Source organism: Colletotrichum lupini, chromosome 7 (assembly GCF_023278565.1).
Source record: "Colletotrichum lupini chromosome 7, complete sequence".
Taxonomy (NCBI): Eukaryota; Fungi; Ascomycota; class Sordariomycetes; order Glomerellales; family Glomerellaceae; genus Colletotrichum; species Colletotrichum lupini.
Window position 1 is genome coordinate 1,356,540 of NC_064680.1, and position 17,013 is coordinate 1,373,552.

Sequence of the window (17,013 nt, forward strand, 5' to 3'; positions counted from 1 at the left end):
GGCCGAGAGATAAGGCCTGGACAGGGGGGGCGAAGTGCGGGGAGAAGCACCTACACACGAATCACGATGGACACAATTACCAACCCAAGACGTGTTTGTAAGAGCGCAGCAGCTGAAGCGGCACTGCGTTACCTTTTCTCTACCTTTCTTGTTCACGGCACATGGGACCGTGGCATAGATCAACGCCATGGCGGACTAGGGCTCTTAGATGATAAAGTGTTTGGCGGGGAACCCGTCCGGCAGTCCACTCCTGCGCACTACGTTGGCCCCTGATGATAGCGCTGTGGGGTTGTAGCCGTGTTTGGGAATGTGGATATGATTAGCAGAGAAGTAAACTCGGCCGATCCCTCCGGTCCAGCTCTCCGTTCTAACCCCAGTCGGCGTTTCGGAGAGCGAAGTATTCCAGAGCGAACGTGAACTTAAACCGACGTCAGCATATTCTGTATAAGTTGAGGTGGTCCCTAAATCAATCAATCAATATTGCTCCATGTTAAGCTAGAGAGATATTTACACAGGCGACAACATGGCAGCAATGGAGACATCATCGAACCAGCAGATAGGAAACTCGGAGTGGCTCATTCACGTCCCAGACTTCCCGGAGGCCAAAGACCGAAGGGCTGCGGTGTTCCCGTATGTCTCAGCCCAGACTCAGAGGGCAGATTATGAATTGACATCCCGACGCGAAACAGACAACACATTGAGCGGATGAAAACAGATCCTCAAGGGTTTTGGGTGTTTGGAGGTGGGATATCCGCTGCCCCGTGGCCGTCGTTCATTAATGCCGTCCAAATCCATGTTTAGCTAACATTTGGTCAACGCAGGAGCCACTTTGGCGGAGCCCGTGGGCCCCGGGCAAACCCCGCACATCACGGGCAGTGCCATGCTTGTCTTTGCGCCCACACGGGAAAGGATTTTAGCGCGACTCATGGATGATCCGTTGGTCAAGGAGAAGATCTGGGATATTGAGAAGGCTCAGATTCATCCATTCTTGCGTCCGAAAAGAACTCCCCTCTGAGACATCTAGTTATTACTATCCAGTCTGGTTGGTTCAAGAAGGAGATATTGCGTGTGCTTAAAAACGCGTACGAGCGAGACAAGTTGGCAATGAATTATCCAATCATCAGTAACAATGGGTTGTGAAGAAATGAACACCAAATCCTTAGAACAAGAGCCTCAGAAACTCGCAGTCCCTTAACATAGACGATTGCATATGTTGAACCCTGTTTGTCTGACTTTTCCCTCATGTCTAGTACTCAATTTCAAGTGATGTTACGCCCCGCAAGATGATCAACCCAAACTCGTCGCCAGAATTCCCCGAGAAGCTTTGCGCTCTCGGAATCTCCCGCTGGAAGCAACTGGCTCACATAGACAGCCCCAAGCCCACTTTCTCGGTTAACGAACCACCCAATATTTGGCATCCCGTTCCATGTCAGACATTTTGCGGGGAGGTTAGGCGTATCCTCTTTGATTACCATACCACCCAGTCCGAATGCTACTCCGGGGCATCCCGTGTCGTCCCCCGTCAGTTGTTTATGCAAAGCCTATCGGTCCTTCGTGTTAGAGTTTGGGGCGCTTAGCTTGGCTGCTACGCCATGGGGTGGGGAGCTAGGCATACCTCTTGTTTGATCAACCCTTCGTATTGACTGGTGCCTTGATGAAACTGAGGAGTGAACATTTCTGTCACGAAGTCGGCTTTCAGAAGCACTGGACTGTCCTTGAGTAGGTCTGTCAAGACTTTGACGAAGTCTGACGTAGTAGTGATGAGTCCCATCCCACCGGAGGTCTCCTGTGCATCTTCCGGGTAAGGTGAAGGGATGGGGGCCAGCTTTCCCTCACCGGTTCGTACAAACATTTGAGCTAGTAGTTTCTGCATATCCGGTCTTTCTGTTATGTGGAGTGTTGTGTTCGTAAGACCAAGAGGTCTGAACACATGCTCTTCCATGTAAGTTGCCAGTTTCATATTGCTCAACCTCTCCACAAGCACCCCAGCCCAGTCCAAACTAGCACCATAGACCCAGCTAGTTCCAGGCTCAAACAAAAGGGGAAGTGAAAAAGCTTCGATGGTTCTCCCGCTCATCACTAGGGGCTGTTCGCCTCTTGATTTTCGCCATGCTACGAGCAGTGGATGCATGGCGTCATAAGATATGCCGCTGGTGTGGGTCAGCAAATGCCTAACCGTTATTTTGTTCTTGGCTCTTTCGAGCCTGAAAGATGTAGTAGAGTCCGGCAATATGATTTCGGGGTCCTTAAGCTCGGGCAGTATCGTTTCAACCTCGTCATCGAGACCTATCATTTTCTTCTCGACGCATTGCAGTACAGAGATTGTTGTAATCAGCTTTGTGCAAGAGAATCCGCGAAAAGCATCATCAAGAGTGATTTGCTCTTTGACGTCTGCCCTCTTGATCCCATGGCATTGGCTGTAGAGAATCTCTGTATCGTCTATTAATGAGAAGTCCCTCAGTCTTTCTTAGTGGCGGGGTCAACTCGCCATGTTTGTTGAATGCAGCCAGAGCAACACCGGGAAGACTCGGTGAGTCTCCTTTTGTCAAAGATACCAGGCTTTCCTCGCAACTGAGCTTCATCTTCAAGTGATCAATAGTTTGCACTGCCGAGAAAAGAGTTGATGGTGTACAGAGATTCAATCGCAGTAGGCTGATTGTCTGAAGGACTGCTGGGTCGATCATTCGTCGAACGTGCTCTAGAAGACTACTTTTTCATAAGCCTGTGACTGATTTTGACGGTCACATATTTGCTCTCTTTGCATCTCTGAGAGTCTTAATGTGGTGTCCTGACTTCAAGTGGGGCTGGAAGTCAAAAGCTTTACCCGGCGACTTCGGCCGACTACCTCAGCTACCACTTCAATCTGACTTCTCTGGGCTCTGCCTAAGTACCCAATGGCAGGCCTTGAATCGTTTTCGGCCGGGTCTCCGGGTCCTGGTTTTTTCTAAGCCAAGTTGGCATCTACTTCTCATCTTTAGTCCGAAGCCCTTCTTTCCTGTTGACGCACGAATGCCTACCATCTTCGCCCGACAACATGTCAGACAACATCGAAACGTCTTCAAAGCAACAGTCGACTACCGACGGACAGTCGACAACTGCTTCTGCTGCTCCTCCCAAACAACCAAGTAATGCAGGGAGAAAACGGCGCTCGTGTCTTTTGTGTAGCAAACGGAAGGTCAAGTGCGACAAGCAGAAGCCATGTCGGAATTGCGTCAAATACGGGGGCGAATGCGTATTCCCTGCCGCTAAGACAAGCCAGACACAGATGGTTATGACACCTGAGCTAGTGGAAATGCTTCAAAGACTAGAGAAAGTTGTTCAAACTTTGGAGCCGAAAGATGGAGACAGGCAGGATCCCGTAGATCCTCAGCAAGCCCACAAAAACAATGATGAAGGTGACCGAGAACGACCTCAGTCTCCGATTCCTTCGCCTTTGGCTGAAGACCTCGGCGCTACGGACTTGGGATCTTCCGGTCCGACGATTGGCCCAGGAGTCCAAATAGGTCGTTCAAACCCACCCAGTGCCGAGTTGCAAAGTGTAACATCAAGCCATGGTGGCAGTGATGGCAGGATTGTTCGCGATGCCGGGAGGGACACCTATGTAAGACGATGGTTTTGGGAGGATTGTAAAAGTGAAGTCAGATAATGCACAACATCAAACCGTATCCTCGGCTAATGATAAGTAGATCAGCAGCGTCTCTGCGACAGACGAAGATCGCTCAGACGACGATGACTTCGAAGATACCGCTTCTAATCCTTTCGCCAATTGGTGCTCGAAGAAACCGGAAAGTTTGAGTTTAGATAACGAAACTACGAGCTCAAAGAGAAGGATTCTTTCTATAATTGGCGATCAAAAACTGCACTTGTGGGGCGTTTACAAAGAAAGAGTTGAGCCGCTGACCAAGTTGCTCCATTTGCCGTCGCTGGAGCAGGCAGTGACCGGGCATCGCTTGGTGGACTTCGAAGACGGCACCCGTTGTATCATGCTGTCAATCTACTACGGCGCGGTAACAAGTCTGGGCGAAGAAGAGTGCGGCCAGCTCTTTCAAAGCAGACAAGCCCTGGTCCTGTCCGTCCTGCGGGACGAGGTAGAAGCAATGCTTTCGAAGGCCATGCTGATCCACACCGGGGATATCCAACCGTTGCAGGCATTAGTATTGTACCTCATCTTCCTGCGACATCATGAACCTCGGCTCTCCTGGAACCTTTCGGGATTGGCCGTTAGACTTGCTCAGAATTTCGGCATTCATAGGGAAGGCAGTCTGTTCGGACTCTCAACATTCGACATCGAAATGCGACGCCGCCTTTGGTGGCAAATTGCAGTTCTGGACGCTCCATCGGCCGAGGACTATTCGGGTGAATACAATTTGTAATACTTAAGACTTTCGCAGGCGCCCAGTAGAATAATTCGTTGACTTCTCCACAGACTCGAGATGAGTAGTTTCGATAGCCAGCCACCGCGGAATCTCAACGACATACAGCTGTATCCGGCAATGCTCGAGTATCCATCCGAAACTAGAGGCATCACGGAGATGACGTTTACATTAGCCCGATGCCAAATCACGAGCATGTACCGTTGCATGGCGGACTCGAGAAGGCACTGTGAAAACATGAGCAAGAGCTATGCCGAAATGTCACAGCAAGAGCGCAACGATTGGATCGACTTTTGTGAGCAAGAGTTTTCTCAAAAGTTCCTTCAAAATTACTCGGCGACAAACGCTCTGCATTGGGTAAGTTTTCGGTTGTTCACGTCTGCCACCGCTTAGTATGAGCGTGAAGCTGAAGCACTTAGTGTTGACCAAACCCATCACAGGTTACCATGGTCCTGACGAGAATGCTATTTCACAAAGTTAGGCTGCATGGCATCAACCCACATGTGGACTCGAAAGATATAACAGAGCCAACCCGCAAGCGATTATTCGCCGTCGCTGTCGAAGTCATAGAACTCAACTGCAAACTTCGGACTGATCCCCGAACGCGTCCTTGGCTTTGGCTTTTCAGCTCCTACACTCAGTGGCATGCATTCTCTCTGGTCCTTCACTGGCTTCGAACGGACCCTCTTTGCAAGGGATCCCGGCGAGCATGGCAGGCAATTGAAAAAGCCACCGTGTTGAGGTGGGAGCATCCTCCCTCATTGTTGAGCGGTCAAAAGCCGCAACAATGGCGGTCTGTTCTCAGACAGCTGGGAAAGGCAAGATCTGCTCGACAAGAGGCTTTGGATAGAAGAGGAAGAAGGGGTTCACTTACGGCTTCAGAAAAGACTGGGCAACCCTCGGCATTTTCACTAGCATCGACAACATCTCATGCTCTATCCTCTTCAGGCAGTTCGCTTCCGAAGCCTTCCCATTCCTATGATTCCTTGCTCTCAAGCAGCTCCCGGCATCAACACCAAGTTCAGACCCCGGAGGTGGTCCGAACAAATGCTCCGGGTCCTTTAACACCTCCCATCACCACTACGGACGTCTCCCTGCAACGGGATCTGAGAACGCCAGAACAAGGAAATTCACAGAACACACACAGCGTCAACGGCTATCAGTTTGACGAGATTGGTGATGTGTTGCCGCACCCGGACCTGATGATGATCGATGAAACGACGTTCTCGGCCGAAGAATTTCAGGATCTTCAGGGATTTTCTTTTCTTGAAAACTATTCTCTAGAATAATTTTGTCACGCTGAGTGTGACCTGCACCTCGTGCTGCCAATCATGATGACTTAATGAACACCATCACGTACTAGGCACTAATGATGCACGTATCTTGAGTTGCCACTTGCTTCATATGAATCAAAATCAAGTATCGAAAGATAAGTGTGCTGTTTCTAAACCAAGTAGTTCTCATGCTCTCGAGTGCACAACATTTAACCAGCGGAAACCCCATTCGGCTGTTCCGATCCATTCTCTAACATGTTCACCTTTTTGTGAATCGCGCTGTTTCCTTCTAGCCCTGCGTGCGTAGCCTCATCCATTCCCGGGATAATCATCTCAAAAATTTCTCGCACGACCGTATACTGAAAGTAGCCGCAGCGAGCAATGGGCTGTGTCTTGCTGACGTCGAGCTTGCCATCGGTCAAGACATCATCTTGGATATATACTCCGATGACTCTCCCAATGACGACATCGACAGTTCCTATGTGTTGGTATCCCTATTACAGGGTAGTTAGTTCGAACCGTAGTTAACGAAGAGATTAATTAAACTATATAAATATCTGCGTAGTAGGTATAAAAAGGAGGTTCTAACTATAGGTTAGGCTAGCTATAATAATTATAAATAGGGCCCCTAATTAGCCCCTGCGCAGTCGGCTATATACTATAGTTAAATTAGATTTTTAATTTAATATTAACTTTCTCTTTCTTTTATCGATTTAACCGCTATAGTTAGAGGTATAATTTAACCTCGGGCCCGTCTATTAAGTCGTCTCCTTTTCTCCCTTTTCTTTACTTTTTTTATATAACCTATTCCTCTATTCGTATAATAACTTTTTTATTACCTACGAATTATTCTAATCTTTTATTTAGTACTACTTTTATAAAAGCGTTTATAAGGTTATTTTTATTATTAATCTAACGGATTTTAAGTATCTCGCGCCTTTTATACGATTACTTAAGGGCTATAATATTAATTATAAGCCTCTTTTCTTTCATTATTTTTAATTTAATAAGGTATTCGTATAGTAAGTAAGAATTAATATAAATAACTATTAAAATAAGTAAAAGGCTAATTTAATTAATAATTTTCCTTAGTATTATTAAAATCGCGTAGGAGAGGTTAATACTATTAACTATATTATAAACCTCTAACGTTAGTATATTTCTCGTTATTGACTTATTTTTAATTAATAAGTAATAAATTATATTACCGTATATAGTAAATTCGCTCTTGCCTATACTCTTATTAACTAAGATAATAATATACCTTAATTACGAAATAAGGTCGTTATTATTTATAAATAACTTATTAACGAAAACGTAGAGCTTACTAATCGCAAGGTCGATTAAGTAGTAAACGAGACCTTAATTAAGATTTATTTATTATTACTTAAGCGATTTATTAAGTACCTCGACGTTTTGTTTAGTTAGATCTATAGCTTATACTACTTTAATATAATTAAAAGTTATTTTAGGTTAATAAATACTAATAATATATACCCCTCGCGCGAGCTTAGTTTTATATTACTTTTTAACGTTATTTATATTCGGATTAACGAGGTTAATCTTCTCGCCCTACTCCTTTTATTAAAAAATAACGGTTTCTTTTTTAATTATAAAAATCCTATTATTAAATACTAAGAGGGTATTTATTATAAGGACCTCTTTTAGCTTTATTATAAAGCCCGCTTTTTAAAGCTGCTTATCCTCTTTTTTTATATAATTAATATTAAATAGGCTTAATATATCGTCGGTTTATATTCTAACGATCCTAAATTGATCGCCTTCGTACTCTATAACTAATAAGCACGGGTTATACGTAAAGGTAATTATTAATAATTAATTAATATAAAAATCGTAATAAGTAGCTTATTAATAAGTACCCGATTTTACGAGCCTATATAGTAGCTTAAGTACTTTAATAATCGTACTTTCTAAGTGTAAGAGATTAGGCTATGAGCACTTAACTAGCGAGGCTATAATATAGGTATAGGTATATTATAAAACTAAAGCTTATAGAGTCCTTCGTAAGGGCTCTGCTTTTTAAAAAGTTCTTTTATAATAAGATCCGTATACCGGTTACTAAGTTATCGGTATCCTATCGCTAGCCGTATCCCGAATCTATTATAATTGCTCCCCCCTTACGTAACTTTAGTCCCCAAAGTTATTACGTAATATCTTCCTTTAACGCTAACAATAAAGCCATTAACGTCGTTATTCGTAATAGATTCCGTAAGGCGTTAACAATATCCTTTCTTATTTAAAAATAAGGCATTACTCCTATCTCCTTATCTAACGGATACCTTATTATTATTATTTAGTAATAGCGCGCCGACTAGTTACTAAGTTAGTAATATATATTCGTAATAAAGTATTCCGACCGTCGTAATATATAAGAGCCCGCCTAACCTCGCGGTTATTATTATTACTAAGTTATTAATTATAGTAAAAGATTTTTCGTTTATTACGAGTCGCGTATTTACTTTTTTTTCCCTCCTTCTATTCGGTAACCGTTTTACGAATTCTTTTTTATATAACTATACTTTTCTTCTTACGATATTCTAATTCTATATCGTTTCTTAATTATAACTCTCTTACTATACTATCGCTAAGTATCTACCGAAATATTTACTATTTTATATATCTAGGATATACTTAATATAGAGTATAATCCTAAGAAAGGCTTTCGCAGTCTCCGTAGCGGTACTCCTTATATACGCTACTTAGCTAGTCTATATTACGATATCAACGAGCTTATCTATATCGCCGGCGCTTACGTTACTAAGTGTATTATTTATTAAATTAATAAGAAGAAGTATTTTATTATAAGTCGTCGAGTCCTCGCTAATCCGTTACTAAAATATTAGCTAACGATATCTCTTAGGTTCTTAAGGAGCTATATAGCGCCGCCTAGTTTACTTAGAATACCCTTATAGAGTTCCGTAATACCGAGGAGTAGGGTAGCCTTAACTCCTATAAGCGCGGCCGCGTTCTTTATACTTTTAGCTATACTATTAGCGCGTAAAAAAAAGTAGCTACCTATATCGCTAACCCGTCAGTAAGTAATAAAATAAAAAAGGTCTACCTTAAATAAGCTACTCTCTAAGAGCTCGTTACTAATCGCGAGTATCTAAACTTATTAATCTCGATTATAATAAGTCGTCAGCAATCGTTCGGCGAATTTTCTTTTTACTAACTTAGATTTCTCTTCTTAGGCTAGTATCCTTAATACTAATAATAAAACTAAGATTATCTCCCGCCTTAGTCACCTCTAGCCAGCTTATTTTCATAACAATAGCCGTACGACCGCTTTGCAAAATAACCTCGACGCTCTAGCTTAGTACTATAAGGAGACTCTTAAGGGCGTTATTATTATACATATCTAGGAGTTTCTTACTTTCCCTATTTTTCGTAAACGCGTCGCTAAGTTCTCAGTAAATAAAGTGCCTACTTATACCGTTACTATATATAGCGCTACCCCTATTTCCTATAGTCCCGAGACTCGGACTCTTACTAAGAAGCGTACTCTTATTACTAACTATATTCCTAATAGTAACAACGAGCGGGACGACTTTAGGTTTAAGTTTAATAAGTCCTAGTACGAGGATACCGAATCTAAGGAGCTCGGTAGCGACTTAGAGAATTCTCTTTTTTAGCGTTATAATAAGCGCTACTACTTTAACGTTAATAACTCGCCGACCCCTACCCACAACGCTCTCTTTAATATAGACAAGGGTACCCTAGCCCTTAGTTATATTACTTTAGATCTCGATAAAGTTAGTATTACGCTCCTCTTACTCTAAGTAAAGGCTCTATAACGGCTCGACGAGGCTATTACTCGTACTAAGGTTAAAGCCGCGGGTCGTAATAAGTAGTTCGACGTTACTAAGTTCCTTACGAATATTAATATTACTAAGGTCCCTTAGCTCGACTAAGACTACGAGAGCGTCGCCTCGGATAACGTCCCCCGTCCCCGACCTATTACTAACAATAATAGCGTTACGACCCCTACTTTACCTCTTACTCCGCCTCCTATTATAGCTCCCGTTATACCTCCTATTATAGCTCCCGTTATACCTCTTATTATAGCTCCCGTTATACTTCTTATTATAGCCTCTAATAGCGACTAGGCGGCGAACGCTTTACGAACCGCTACTATTAATATATATAATACTTTGCGCGACTTTGACTACCTCCCTTTTACTTATCGTAGTATTAATAAAGTTAACGGCCTTATTCTAAGTAGTTAGCCGAGTACGTATATAAAGCCTCCCCGCTTCTCGCCTACCGAGCGGACTATTATTACTAACTATTAAGCTTTAAAGGTATATACTAGAGCCGCTACTACTATTACTAGTATTACGTAAGTTACTCCCCCTACGTAGCTAGATCTTAGCAATCTCTCGGCGACGTATTACCGAGGGTTATAATACTATATCTTTTTCTTAAGGATTACGCTAGGCTAAATAAAAAGGGTTCTATAGTATATTATTAATTAACTTATCTTCGGCGACTTTTTGCCGCGAACTTAACGTTTATTATCCTATTTTATATATACCCTTTTCTTATAGCGTTCGAATTTATTAACTACTTCCGCTACCCCTTTAAGATATTTAATAGGCTCCTACGTATTATACTTAGTAAGCTACCTAGCCTATTTAACGAGATATCGTGAGTTTCCTCCCTCGCTTTATATTGTAACGATTTTTTTAACTTCCTAAACGTCTTACTCGTCCTCTAACTCTGGGAGATTCGCCGTTTAGTCGCCGACCGTTCGGCGATTTCCCTATAGCTCAAGCTAGGAAACTAGGAAAATATTATATATTCTCCGATATTACTCTAATAAATACACTCGGTAAGCCTATTTCCTTACCCTTTCGGCTATTACTACTTTAATATATCTCGGCACTAGTTTATTATTCTTAAATCGCATGTTCTTTATTAATAAGCCGACGACCTCTCCGCGATTAAACTCCTTTAGGGTATATCTTTTATTATAATAAGCTACTTAGCTCTTAGAAGCTTATACCCACGCTCGCGTAGCCTAGGCCCTAATCTCTTTAATTTTCTAAACCCTTTCCTAAACCCCCTAGACTATAGCCTTATAATTAGGTACATATTTAACGTACCTAGGGTAGTAGCCGTATAGTACTATATACGGGGATACCTTTATAATAGAGTATTAACTATTATTATATATAAACTCGGCCTCCTCTAGCTACGCTACCTACCTATTTAGCGAGCCCTTAGCATAGATCCTCAAATACTTTTTTAATATTTAATAAGTTCGCTCCGTTTAGCCGTCCGTTTATAAGTAGTACGCGGTAGATAGTTAGTAATATATCGCCCGTTCCTTAGCGAACTCTTCCTAAAATGCGCTTATAAAGAGCTTATCTCTATCCGTAATAATACTTTTAGGCGTGCCGAACTTATATTCGACCTCCCAGTATAGGATGCTTATTATTTATACTACGTTAAGTATTTTAATAGTAAGTAGGAACTTCGCAAACTTTATTATATAATAAATAATAATTACGATACTATCGTACTCTGCGCCGTTACTACGAGCGCTCGGCAACAGCCCCGTAATAAAGTCTATAGATATTTCTTAGAATAGGTATAAGGGTAGTAGTAGTAACTATAGCTACCCGTACGGCTTATATTTTAAGGTTATAACTCCTAAACAATACTTATAGTTCTTAACGTATTCTTAGATATCTCGTTAGATATCTTTTTAGTAGAACTTTTTTTAAATTAGCTCGAGAGTTTTCGTAGCTCCTATATAACCTACCCTATAGTCGTCGTAGTATCGGCGAAGGATCTCTATCTAAAGAGACTCTACCTAAGGAATAATAAGTCTTCTTTTAAAAAATAGTATGCCCTATTCGTTAAGTAAATATACTCTTAGCTCGCCGGCCGTAGCGCGAACTCTTGCTAATTATAATATATAGAACTCGTTTTTAGTTTATAGTCCTCTAACGAGCTCCTTAGTCTCTAGCGAGAGATAAAAAGCGAATACCGTTTCGCCCCTTATAAGCTCCTTTATAACGGGGCGTAGGATATACTATTTTAATATAATAACCCTAGCTCTATCTAACTCCTCTTTATTCTTACCGGACCGTTAACGAGCGTTCGCTAATAACTCTTTTACTTTTTTACCTCGAGTTATTACGGTAGTAACTATTACTATTTTATTAGTACGCCCTATAATACGCTACTAATATAGGGGAGAGGATTCCCCGTCCTTAGAGCTAGCCGATATCTAGCCGGGATCGCGAAGGGAGGCCTTAACTACTTAAACGTATACCTTAGTAGTATTATTTTGTCCTTTTAGGCTAATTATCTTTCGCTAGACGTCGGGCGGTAGTTCGCTAATAAGACATAGCTTCTAGGCTAGCGTAGGGAGGACGTCTTTATAAGGCACTTCCCCCTCTATATAGTCTAGCTTTCTAAATAGACCGTCCGCTGGGTTCGTTTTCCTTAGTTAGTGTTCTAAGTTAAAGTTAAATACTAATAGTTTATATACCTACCTCGCGAGCCTTCCTTAAAGGTCCCGCGCCGGTGCGCTAATTACTCCCTTAAGTACTTAGTAGTCCGTTAGGACTATAAACTTTTATAAAAGGCCCTAGAGGTAGTGAGCCTAGTGCTCTAGCCCTTTTATTATAGCGAATAGTTTTTATTAGCCCGTGGCCTATTACTACTCCGTATCCGTAAGCTTCTATAACTAATAAGCAACGGGTCGCTATTTTCTATTAGCCTATTATAATAAGATTGCCGCGATAGCTTTAACTAAAGCGTCGGTTTCTACCCGTATAATATATTATAGGTTCTAGTATATAAGTACGGTCGCCGAGGTAAAAGCGACCTTTAGCTAATTAAATACCTCGTCTACTTCCTTAGTCTACTAAAAGTCCCTTATCTACCCCTTTTTTGTTTTTAGTAATGCTATTATCGGTACAACGATGCCCAAGTATTTAGTAATAAACTTCCGATAGAAGTTATAGAACCCTAGGAATACTTAGATATCCCTAATAGACTCTAGCGCCTTCTAATTAGCGATCGTTCGCACTCGCGACGAGTTAATCTCGATTCCTTTTAGTATAATAACATAACCTAAGAACTCGACCCTCTTTTAATAGAACGAGCACTTTAATAGTTTAATAAAAAGCCCGTATAAACGTAGACGTTAGAGGACTTTCTTAATATCCTCTATATACTACTCCTTTATTATTAAATAGATTATTAAATTGTCTATATATATTATATAGTAAGTATCTAATAGGTTAGCGAGCGCTCGGTAAATATATACCTAAAACGTCGCGGGTGCGTTCGTTAGCCCGAAAGGTATAATAATATATTCGAAGTAACCGTATCGGCTCCGGAACGCTATTTTCTATCGGTCTTCTTTTTTAATTTAGATATAGTAATAAGTATCCTTAATATTTATTTTTAAAATCTATTTCGCTTTACGAAGCCTATTTAGGAGCTCGCTAATGAGCGGTAGTAAGTATCGATTCTTTACGGTTACCTTATTTAGCCCGCAGTAGTTTACGTAGAAGCGTAGCGTACCGTCCTTTTTTAATATAAAGAGGATCGGTACCCTAGCCTTATTAACCAAAAGTATAATACGACCGTTCGCTAAGTTCTTAGTAATATACGCGCGAAGCTTATTAAGTTATTTCTTATTTAACGGATAAATAGGACTATATAGTAGTTTAGTACCCGGAACTAGGTTAATAAAGTGTTCTACCCTACTATATAATTACGGTCCCTTTACTAACTACTCGTTAAACGTCTTTATTTCTAATTAAAGTTTTAGTAATAGACCCCCTCGTAATTTAGTTTCCGTTACCCCCGCGATACTTCTTATAGTAGCGATATATAATATATATACCCTCTCGCAATTCTTAATAATATCGCGAGCTATCGCCTCTAGTTCAGTAACCGAGATAGGCTCGTACGACTATATATTCGTCGCTATATTAATACAAATACCCTCCTAGCCTATTAATAGTCGCAATAGTAAGAGGTCTACTATTCTTTTATCCCTATCGACTGCGGTAAATAGTTACCAAATCTTTTTTAGCTACTTATAGTAGTCGATAAGGAAGAGCGTTAACTAATAGGCTTTCCCCTAGCCTACGGCTTTACCCTAGAAGTCCCTTAACGAGGGAGCTATAGTAGTAGCCGGGGTTAACCCTAAGTAGGTTACGAGCCTAGTGCTAATAATATCTATCTCGGAGCATGTATCTATGTTAACTTCTACTAGCCTTTTAGCGATACCTCGCAGAACTATTACCCTACCCTTCGTAATTATTTTTATTAGTACCCTCTTAATACTTAGCATAAGCGTATTAAGTATATTACCTACGCTTACTCGTTTTTTAACGAATCGACCTTTATAACTCTTAGCTCGGTAGTAACCTATTAAACGGTTACTAACGTTAGCTTTAATCGGGGGTACGTCGGCTTATCGTTACCCCTACCTCCCGACTTATTTTTCTAATACTTACTAAATATGTAGCCTATTTTATTATACGTAAAGTACTTAATATTACTACTACGACGCTTTTATAATAGCTCGGCGCGAGTACTTTTATTATATAGCTTTTGCGATATTACTCTTAGCGAGTCCCTAGAGCTTAGCCCCTTAGAGCTCTCCCTACTCTTTTTTTTATAAAAAGGGGATATTCGACGCGGTTACTTTAATAACGGATATGGCCTCTTCTTACCGTCCTTTTATAACTAGTCGCCGCCCTTTTACTAATTTAACGACTATAGTCTATTAGCCTCGTGGGCTATATTGCGTACTCTTTCGATTAAGACCCTATAACGAATTAGATCGTCCTATAGCTAAGATAGTAGTCTAAAAAAGAACTAGTATGCCTCTACTTTCGAATTCTCTATATTTTCTATACCTAGGTTATAATAGATCGCTAACTACTCGGCGAGGAACTAGGTAGGGGTCTGGCCCTCCTTTAGCCTCTTCGTCCTTAGCTCTCTACGGTATTCCCGTTCTTAAGTCTCGGGGTCTACGTACTATCGGTAAATAAACGCTAAAAAGTCGCCCTAGGAGAGGGGATCCTAGAGGCTCTTCTCGTAATTATATTATTACGTTTATAGTAATGGGGATATCTTAAATAGGGCCCATTCGATATACTATTTTATAGTACTTTTTACGCGAAGCTTATTACTTACTTCTATAGCAATAATCTAGTCTACTACTTAGGTATTCGTAGACTTTTCTCCGATCGGTTTATAGTTATAGAAAGGAGGCTTTTTGTATTCTCGTCGACCTAGACGCGTCGCTAGCCGCTCGGTAAGCTATTAAACGAGCTCCTCGTGTCGACGCCGTTTTTAGTTTCGATTTTTAACTATTATTTCTATCGTTTTATAGAAGTAGGTTATTATTAGGCCTATGGGGTCTATTAAACTAGCTATCCTAGTACTACCCGCGCCTTTATGCGCGCCTTAACCTCGTATGTCTAGCGATCGGTCGCCGATAAACGCCCCGTTTATAACGGATAGGGTCTTCGGGGTGTTAACGGGGTAACTAGCCCGTGAGGGTGATCTACCCCGATTATCTTCTTTATCTAGCTCTTCCGTAGACGCTAGTATTCGGGTAGGACTTGCCCTATAATAAGCTCGTTCTCTCGGACGAAATAGGGTCGAGTGGTCGACTCTAGATAGCTATAGCTCGTTAGCGCTAACGGCTCTTTACTAATAGCTAGGCGTCGTTTCGTTAACGTTCCGTTCGTTTCCGTAATCTATTATTACCTATACTAATTACTCCGTAGAGGTAGAAGCTTTAAAATTATAAGAAATTAGGCTATGAGCACTTAACTAGCGAGGCTATAATATAAGTATAAATATATTATAAGACTAAAGCTTATAGAGTCTTTCGTAAGGGCTCTGCTTTTTAGAAAGTTCTTTTATAATAAGATCTGTGTACTGGTCGCTAAGTCATCGGCGTCCTGTCGCCGGCCGCATCCCGAATCCATTATACTAAGTACTTACTAGCTATTTCTTTTAATAAATAGGCTAGGATTTTTTTTATAAGCCCTATAGCCGATTAAATATAGGCCTAGGTAATATTATAGCTCTAAATCTCGTATCCCTTTTTTTATAATAATACTATTAATATTATTATTAATCGTTAGCTATAGCGCTATATAGTAAGTAATTATATCAATAGCGTTACTTTTTGAACGTTATTATACCTCTAAATTACGTATTTAAACTTCTTATACGGCTAGGGTATTCCTTTCTTTTTAATCTTACGAACTATTCGTAATTTAAATATATAGAGGTTTATATATTTTTTTAAGTTATATAGGATAAATCGATAGACCCCTCGATTATAAAGAGTATCTATTTTAATAAGATCTAATCCCTTATACGGCTTTTTAGTAATTATAATTACGCCTTTTTTACGTAATTTAACTACTAGCTCAAAATTAGCTTTCTTTTTTACTATATAAAAAGTATTAATTACCTCGTTATTAATAATAAATTACTGCGTTAGGGCTTATTATTATAGTTTTTTATAACGTCTCGCTAGTAATATTAGTACCCTTTTAGTAATTTCCTCTTCCTCGTCGTCTATTAATATTATTATAATGATTTCGTCGAGGATAATTTCCTATACCTTTATTACGGGTTATATAGTTTCCCCTAGCTCTTTTTTTTTTTATAAGTTAGAAATTACTTCGTTAGGATCTATATAGTACGGTCTAATTATTATAATTAATACTTTAAGTAGCTAGTTATAATCTCTCGTAACTATATAAGAGCGCTCATTAACGGAAATTAATTTATATAGCCTAGCTTATTATTAAGTAATTTCGCGCTATACTTATATATCCGAATTTAGTAATATATTTAGATTACCCCTTATATTAAGCCTATTGCGCGTAATAATTACCTCGTTAACTTACTTTTTTATATTTACCTTGCGCAGTACTTATATTATTTTTTCAATTACTTAGGCTCGTTAGCTTATACTTAGTAATAGTAGCGAGGCTAAGGTCGTTCTTAAATATACTCTAAATACTAATAACGTTAATATAAATCCGTTAGGCCCTATAGTATCGTTATAGCATTTAAGTACTATTTAAAGGCATTCGTTATTAGTAAAATCCGGATTTTCCTTTTTAATAATTCTAAACGCCCTTTTTAATTACTAATATACCCTTTTTACCTTTTTAATACTATAGTACGCTTTAATAGGTACGATTTTTAGTTATATACCGTAAGCCGTCGTATTATCCCTAAATTCTATTAACTTAAAGCTAGTATTAGCGTCGGTTCTAATACCGTTTAGCGGTCCCTAGTATATATCAATCTAGCTTTTTTATAGGGCTACCTAT

General features: G+C 40.2%; 4 protein-coding genes across 4 annotated transcripts; 2 read left to right on the top strand and 2 right to left on the bottom strand.

The window, feature by feature from the left end:
* Positions 1-523: 523 nt before the first annotated feature.
* CLUP02_13415 (uncharacterized protein) lies at positions 524-1,015 on the top strand (the record flags this gene model as incomplete). The annotated part of the gene is made up of 3 exons (XM_049292354.1): positions 524-630; positions 690-742; positions 822-1,015. 3 exons carry the CDS (start codon positions 524-526, stop codon positions 1,013-1,015), a joined length of 354 nt encoding a protein of 117 aa, XP_049149500.1.
* Positions 1,016-1,246: 231 nt separating this feature from the next.
* Positions 1,247-2,582, bottom strand: CLUP02_13416 (beta-lactamase family protein; the record flags this gene model as incomplete). The annotated part of the gene is made up of 4 exons (XM_049292355.1): positions 1,247-1,355; positions 1,402-1,541; positions 1,616-2,417; positions 2,485-2,582. The coding sequence occupies 4 exons, from the start codon at positions 2,580-2,582 to the stop codon at positions 1,247-1,249; spliced, it is 1,149 nt and encodes a 382-aa protein (XP_049149501.1).
* Positions 2,583-2,778: 196 nt separating this feature from the next.
* On the top strand, positions 2,779-5,662 carry CLUP02_13417 (uncharacterized protein; the record flags this gene model as incomplete). The annotated part of the gene is made up of 5 exons (XM_049292356.1): positions 2,779-2,887; positions 2,979-3,601; positions 3,687-4,369; positions 4,427-4,730; positions 4,814-5,662. The coding sequence occupies 5 exons, from the start codon at positions 2,779-2,781 to the stop codon at positions 5,660-5,662; spliced, it is 2,568 nt and encodes an 855-aa protein (XP_049149502.1).
* A 1,056-nt stretch (positions 5,663-6,718) lies between these two features.
* CLUP02_13418 (uncharacterized protein) lies at positions 6,719-6,880 on the bottom strand (the record flags this gene model as incomplete). Its single annotated transcript, XM_049292357.1, has 1 exon — positions 6,719-6,880. A coding segment is annotated over one exon (162 nt), but the record flags the coding sequence as incomplete, so codon positions are not given.
* Positions 6,881-17,013: the final 10,133 nt, after the last annotated feature.